The sequence below is a fragment of the Propithecus coquereli genome, unplaced genomic scaffold, assembly GCF_000956105.1.
Source record: "Propithecus coquereli isolate 6110/MARCELLA unplaced genomic scaffold, Pcoq_1.0 Scaffold34, whole genome shotgun sequence".
Classification (NCBI taxonomy): Eukaryota; Metazoa; Chordata; class Mammalia; order Primates; family Indriidae; genus Propithecus; species Propithecus coquereli.
This window is the reverse complement of record NW_012149063.1, coordinates 10,056,344-10,064,541: the sequence shown is the minus strand read 5'-3', so window position 1 is coordinate 10,064,541 and position 8,198 is coordinate 10,056,344. Positions and strand designations below refer to the sequence as shown.

General features: G+C 34.5%; 1 protein-coding gene across 1 annotated transcript in view; it reads right to left on the bottom strand.

Annotated features, from left to right (window-relative positions):
* AGPS (alkylglycerone phosphate synthase) overlaps positions 1 to 8,198 on the bottom strand; it is a 139,450-nt gene that overhangs the window by 101,270 nt on the left and 29,982 nt on the right. The window contains exons 5-6 of the mRNA XM_012650692.1: positions 7,727 to 7,806; positions 3,833 to 3,913 (exon numbers count right to left, since the gene is read on the bottom strand). Coding sequence (XP_012506146.1) covers positions 3,833 to 3,913; positions 7,727 to 7,806 — 161 coding nt within the window. The remainder of the gene's footprint in view (positions 1 to 3,832; positions 3,914 to 7,726; positions 7,807 to 8,198) is intronic.

Below are 8,198 nucleotides of genomic sequence, written 5' to 3'. Positions count from 1 at the left end.
AGCATGTGAAAAGATGTTAAGCATCAGTAGTCATTTGAGAAATGCAAATTAAAACTACAATGGGACATTACTGTGTACCTACTGGAATGCCTAATATTAAAAATTAAAAAGACTAATTGGTAAGAATATGGAGAAACTGGAACTCATATACAGTGCTAGTGGTAATATAAAATGATACAATCACTATAGGAAAAACTTTGGTAGTTTTTCAAAATAGGTGACTATACAAGATAAAAAGTAAAATAAGAGATAAACCATTTTGATCTATTTATTCCATTTCTAGATACTCACCCAAGGGAAATGAAAGTATATGTCTATACAAGGACTTACACATGAATGTACACAGCAGCTTTATTTGTAATTGCCCCAAACTGGAAATAATCCAAGTGTTCATCAACAGGTGAACAGATAAACAAACGGTGGTATATCTATACAATGGAATACTACTGAGCAATAAAAAGAAATGAACTATTGATAAATGCAACAATATGGATGAATATAAAAATAATTATGCTTCGTGAATGAAGCCAGACCCCTCCTCATCAAAAAACAAAAGGGTACATACTGTATGATTCCACTTCAGTAAAACTGTAGGAAATTTAAACAAATCTACAGTGACAGAAAGCAGATCAGTAATTGCTGGGGGTTGGGTAGAGGTTGTGCCTGGGAGTGGGCACGGATTATAAAGACACAAGAGGAAACTTTTGGGGTTGGTGGATATGTTCATTATCTTGATTATGATGAAGGTTTACAATTATATTCATATGTCAAAACTTATCAAATTGTACACTAAATGAGTACAATTTATTAGATGATGATTATATCTCAATGAAACTTATAAAACAAAAAAACCAAAAATATATGACTCCAAAGATTTTGGCTCAAATTGCCCAAAGAATTGAATTTCCATCTACTGAGAATGAGAAGCCTATAAAATATGCAAATTTTGGAGGCAAGATTGCAAATATTCCTTCCAAAAATTCAGTTTTTTAAAATATTAAGTTTCGGCCGGGCGCGGTGGCTCATGGCTGTAATCCTAGCACTCTGGGAGGCTGAGGCGGGAGGATCGTTTGAGCTCAGGAGTTCAAGACCAGCCTGAGCAAGAGCAAGACCCTGTCTCTACTAAAAATAGAAAGAAACTGGCTGGACAACTAAAAATAGATAGAAAAAATTAGCCGGGCATGGTGGCACATGCCTGTAGTCCCAGCTACTCAGGAAGCTGAGGCAGAAGGATCCCTTGAGCCCAGGAGTTTGAGGTTGCTGCGAGCTAGGTTGACGCCACAGCACTCTAGATCGGGGAACAGAGCGAGACTTTGTCTCAAAAAAAATAAAAAAATAAAATAAAATAAAATGTTAAGTTTGAAATGACTATTAGATATTCACGTGAAGATATCAACCAGGCCAGTAGATATATATAAGTCTATAGTTCAGAAAAGAAGTCTGGGATGATGATATAAATTTTGGAGTCTTCAGCATATAAAAGGAATATTTAAAGTTAGCTGTGCCTGAATGAAGCAGATAGTGCTCAATAAAAGTGGAATGAATCAAAGTTCTAAGTACTTTACATTACTAACTTATTTCATCCTAACAAAAGCCTTATGAAGTAGGAATTATTATCCCCACTTTATAGATAAAGAAACAGAGGCATAAAGGTTAATAACTTGCCCAAGGTCACACAGCCAGCACCTACATTTGAGGTTTACAATAAGAGCTAATAGCTATTAGAAACAAAGAAAGATAATATGAAGTTATTAGTGATGTCTCTAGGCAGAAAACAACATTAGAGTCACACATAATAAAGTAGCCAAAGATATAATAAACCTAAAAAAAATTCTCCAAATCCATAACTGACATATTAGTGACTCCCCTTAAATTTTACACATATTAATATCAATGCAATTTATAGGTTAAAGAGATTAAAATTTGTGCTACCCAACTACTGTATTTGTGCCACTTTAAAACTTCTGGAAGGAAAAAGCAGAATGTTTTAAGCTGGTTATCTCAGCTGAAGTAGAAACTGAAGGACACAAATTTAATGAGAAAGAACTTGAACTATTAATAGAATCAAAACAGCTATAGCAACTATTAATATAGTATAGCCTGCTGGAGGCAAAAAAGAAAGTTCTATATTGGCATTTAGGGAAATGAACTAGTAGATACAATATCAGAAGTTCCTAGTCTAGGAAATGTCATTTAAGTTTCAAGGAAATATATTCCTTGAATTTTAATTCTAACCTTTAAAAAAAAGAAAACTTGGAAAGGTTAAAATACTACATCAACTGCTATAATAAAGATATAAAATTGGTGACATAAAAGGCCATTCTTTGTTATAAAAATAATTGCTGTGTTGATAATGCCTCATTTAGGTACAATGGAATACAAGATTTTTTAGTGGTTTTTCATTAAATACTATTATTCTGCCCACTGAAGTTCATTATAAACTATAATAATTAACAAATCTACTTATCTTGACTTACATAAAACTTTGATTTATTGAAGATCTTTAATACTGCCTCAACAAACAGGTTCAATTTTATTCCAGTTCTCTGCATCTTACTGTATTAAATCAAAAATACAGATAATATTATAGCTTAATAATTTTTTCAATGCCTGCCATCCAGAATTGGTCACAAGTAGACCAACTTCAATCAATATTTCAAGAAAGAAGGATAAAGACAATAAAAATAAGATCAACAATTATGTCACATCTCTATTTCTTATTAAAGATTTAGGGGAGAGGAGTCTCCCTAACCCAAGTTAAACAAACTGGTCAGTACATCACCAACAAATTGGACTTTCTAATTTTTGTTTACAAAAGCCGAGTTACAGTCATCTTGATCACGTTTGACTAAGTTGAAGGAACCAATTTATTTTCACAATTACTGGCTTAGAATCCATGAAGGAAACCTAAAATTTTCCAAAAATTCATTGGGATCCCCAAAACAGTACCATAAAGACTCCAAGAATTTCACTAACTCACAGATGAGCAGTTGTCAATGCAATTATGCATTGAAAGGTTCAATGAATAGCAGATGCCAACATCTACCCCAGCTGATGCAATTTATCATTAAGATCTCAGAATTCTATGTTCAATTTGTTCCATTTTGCTCCATTCCTACTACCTTATTTCCAGGTCACTATCAGCTCTTACCTAAATTATTGTTGTCGTCTCTTAACCTACCCTTACACAGCCCATCCACTCTCCACACAGCAGCCCTAACAATCTAAGTACAAAGGTTAAGTTCAAACTTCTATTAGGGACTTTACAAGGCCCTTTATGATCTGACCTCTTCATATTTTCCTGGCTTGATCCCTTACTACTACTATAAACACTATAATATACAAACACCAAGAATGTGTGTTCACTTCAGCCATACTCAGCTATCTACAGTGCCCCAAAAGCAGCAACTACCTTGAAAGCCTCTGCACAGGCTCCTTCCTCTAACTGGATTGTTCTCCCTGACCCATCTCCTTTTTTGCTAACTTGGACTCATCCTGAAGTCTCACTTTAAATGCCATGTCCTCGGGGATACCTTCTTTGTCCAACTCCTTGCCTAGTCCCATTTGATGACCCATTATACCCTGCATTTAGCCTCCACATAGCAACTCTCACTCTAAATCACTATTTATCTAACTTTCTGTCCTAACATAAGCCACCCAAGGGTAGAGGATGGTGTCTTATTCACTATCATGTGCTTAGCAACTTGCTCAATGCCTAACCCACAATGGAAACCGAACAAATTCACTGAGTGAATGAATGTACTGTGAAAAGCATTTCATTCCGAGAGGGGACACAGCAGTTTTGAAAACCTTAATTAAAGAAATAACATACCTGTCTTTCCAAATCTTGTCCTGTTATGCCAGCTTCTACATGAGCTGTCAGATTATTTTCATCAACCCAGAGGATTCGATTCTGTTACAAAGGAAGGAAGAAGTCTGAGCTTCATGAACTACTGACATTTTCTCAGGAAATATAACTTACTAATTCAAAGCAACAAGTGACAAGTTAGTAATTAAGCAAGTAGCGTTTCCCCTAACCACTCACATTGGAAACCAGCTCCACTTATCCCTGACTATACAACATGACAGACAAAGTAACAAAGGTAGTATATTATGCAGGGGTTGGTTTAAAACATAGACTCTGTAGGGCAAGGCATGGTGGCTCACACCTGTAATCCTAGCACTTTGGCAGGTTGAGGTGGGAGGACTGCTTGAGGCCAGGAATTGGAAACTAGCCTGGGAAACAGAGTGATACCCTATCTCTACAAAAAATTTTAAAGATTAGCTGGGTGTGGTGGTGTGCATCTGTGGGCCCAGCTACTTGGAGCTGAGGCAGGAGGATCGTGTAAGCGTAGGAGTTTGAGGTTGCACTGAGCTATGATGAGGTTGCACTCTATCCCAGGCAACAGAGTGAGATCATGTCTCATAAATAAATAAATAAAACACAGACTCTGTCTTTATTCGGATATTATTAATAATTTGAATTAAACTTCATCTCTTACCTTAGGCAAATTATTTAACTGTCTAAGCTTATTTTTTCCTCATTTGTAAAATGTGGATAGAAATAACACACACTCACAGGGTTACTATAAGGATTAAATGAGATACTGCATGTAAAAAACTTAGCATATACAGGTTCTGAAATTATGTATATACTATCTACACTATTGTTAAGATGGCAATCACATCTAATTTAAGAATATCAGAAAACGACCATGAAATTAGGAAAAAAACACCTGCAAAGATATTTGAAAATAGCGAATTCCATCCCTGCTTTATTTTCAATCCGGAACAGGACCAGGGACCTCATTGTAGAAAACAAAGCACATCCCTGCCTCATGCTCAAAACAAGGAACTGGATATCATTTGGCTCAATTTACCATACATGACTGCCAATAAAAAAACTGTTTTTTTAATATTCTTATTTGACCTAATTTTTATGTATACATGAATCTTCATGAATTACTTTTACTATTAAAAGCAGACTTCTTTCCCCTTCTGTTTCACTAAGCAATTAGATAATATATAGAATCTTCTTCTGGATACCAGGGAAGCTTTCTTCGTACTTTGATACGTTCAATTTCATGGCAATAACTAATGCAGGTAAGTCTAGCTAATAAAAAGGAAAGAACACAACAGACAATACAAAAATAGCATTCGCTGTCTAAATTCCAAATTTGAACACATATAAATAATTGCACTATTTAATTTACAGGGTTATGATAAATATAAAATGAGATGATGTATGTGAATGTATTTTTTTATTTCGTTATATAAAACTCATACTCTCACTATAAGACAACAGTAATTTCAATATAACTATGGTATAATCGGACTTTCGGTACTATGGCAGCTAAACCAAAGAATGCATTATTAAACTATATAGTGAAAAGACAAAAAACTTATTAATCTGATGATATCTCATATTATAATAATTTATATATATCTTCTCTCCCAACAGACTGACTCTTGAGGCAATTATATACTCATGCTACATACATACCTTGTACCTATCAAGGGTTTAAATATATTTTTTGGTAGAAAAAAGAAATTAAAAGAGGCAAGGAACAAAACCATCTTTATGGGCACTCACAGAAAAACCTAAAGAAAATGTATGGGCTGACCTCTTACATCTAGTATATACAAACCACCCAAGTTAACAATAAGACAAAAACAAAAATTTTAAGGCCAACAGGCCTTAGTATTACCACATATATTTAGGTAGAAAACGGGGAATCTAATTCCCATCACATTTTCTACACATTATATCAGAAGTACACTGTGCAAAATTATGCAGACATGACTTCAATGCAAATCACAGTTATAAGTATCCCTCATCCATCATGTTTCAGACAGTTCAAGGTTAAAGGCAGTAAATATACAAGGTTTCTCTGCAAAACAAATGGTTGGAAGCCTGACATTTAAAATTCTGCCACCGAATTTTAAGCATTTGCTCAGTGTCAAGACTTTTTCTTATATCATCTCATTTAAAATCTGCACAATAACCTTCTGCAGTATTACTGTCTCTATTTTACACATTCAATAACAGATTTAGTGGTAAATTTGCACATAGTAAGGTAAAGAGCCAGAAATTCAAACACATTCCAGAGCCTATTCCAAAATAGGCTATTCTTCAACTGCCTTCTAAGGAAATTACCTTTTCTTAAACTCTAGGATAAGGAGAAACGTTGATGGAGAACCTTAAAGTAAAATAACCAGGCAGTTACCATCTGAATTTGCTAATCAATTTTAGCATCACTAACAGTGGGATGATCAGCTATTATGTACCTCCTCTCTTGATGTTAATGTGACATTAAAAAAATAAGAAAGCCCATACCATCCATGAAGTGCTCTTCCTTTAAAAAAAAGGGGGAGGGGGCTCATCTGCATGCCTGAATCTAACTAGGCTATATATCTAACTTCAGTTTAGAGGACATACAGGGCTTAGAGGAAGAGTTAAATGACACCAAGAAAAAGCAACAAATTCAAAATATGACATTCTATACTACAAATAACCTAGTTTCTTCAAAGATCAGTAGATCAGTAACATTCAAAAAAAAAAAGGAGGCTTTTAGATAAAGTGAGATGTAACAGAAATAACAAAAAGCTAACATGAGCCTTGTCTGGATCCCCATTTGAACAAATGAACTGTAAAATAAAGACATTTTTGAGAATGAAAATTTGATGTGTACTAAATATTAAGTAACATAAGGAATTACTTTTGATTTTTCCAGGAGTGATAATACTATAGTATTATGTGAGAAAATGTCCTTTGTTAGAGAAATATTTAGGTACAAAGTAGCATATCAATATTTGCTTTAAAAACACTAGAGAAAAAATGAAAGATAAAGCAGGTATGACAAAATATTAATACTTAATCCAGAGAATGGGTATACTCTTCTACATTGGTGTTTGGAAAACTTTCAAATTAAAAAGTTAAAAATATTTTATTTTAATGAAAGAATATGTAACCAGGAGTATTGCTGATTATATGAAGATAAAGTGCATACTCAAATTAAAACCCTAGCACGGCACAACATCCAACCCTTAAACCACAATGAGCCAAAACTTCAGAATGCAATACTATCATTAAAATTAGTTAGCTCTTCTATTCATCCCCAATCAAAAATGTAAAAGCATCAGTGTAAATTTGAGGGACAGGTTAAATTTTGGTGATTCAAATTAACCTAAACTAATATTATCCATTCTGTTTTTTAATAACACAAATCAGGTCATCTGGTGAGTCAACACTCTAATCCATGCTCCTCAAAGTATCAATTTCACATGCCAATTTAGTAAAATAGAATCAAGATACATGGCTAAGAGTAATAGTGAACTCAGCTTTTGGAGAACTGACGACAGGAGTAAGGTATGATGAGATACATTTAATTCAAGACCAGCCTGAGCAAAATCAAGACCCCCATCCCTATTAAAAACAGAAAAATTAGTCAGGTGTCATGGCCCATGCCTATAGTCCCAGCTACTCGGGAGGCTGAGGCAAGAGGATCACTGGAGTCCAGGAGTTTGAGGTTGCAGTGAGCTATAATGATGTCACTGCACTCTGCCCATGGGAACAGAGCAAGGCTTTGTCTCAAAAAAAAAAAAAAAAAAAAAACATTTAAAACAAAATGGACAACAGGTCTTTTTAATGATAACTAAGGTGGAGCCATAAAAACAATGTTTTAAAGAGAAGCTATCTTCAAATATATCTTAAATTATCACATACCATTTGTGAAGTGTCCAAAGAAATAATTGTTCTTGTCTCATCTGCAGGACACATCAGACCATATGAAACACTTGTTCCTCCTGCCAAAATAGGAAACAACAATTTTATGTTTAAATATTTTTTAAGCTACATTTCTAGGGCAAAAACCCTAATATAGAGTACACAGATAGGCCCAGTAGGAAAGAGATACCTATTACTACTTTGCAAAATACAATTTGCAAATACTACCACACTAAAAGCAAACTCACCTTTATTTTATGCTGCATGCCAAAATGAAGCAATATTATGGAACTGAAAGCAATGAGATACGGCTCCATCCCCTGGACATGGCACACTCAAGTGAAGTCCCTAGCAATTTGTGGAACTCCAAAAACATGATTAGAAAAGTTCTAAGCTAATGATTAATGTGGAGAGGTAGCTTAAAAGAAAAAATACCCATCCTACACAACCATTACCTCCTTTCTGCCGTAAT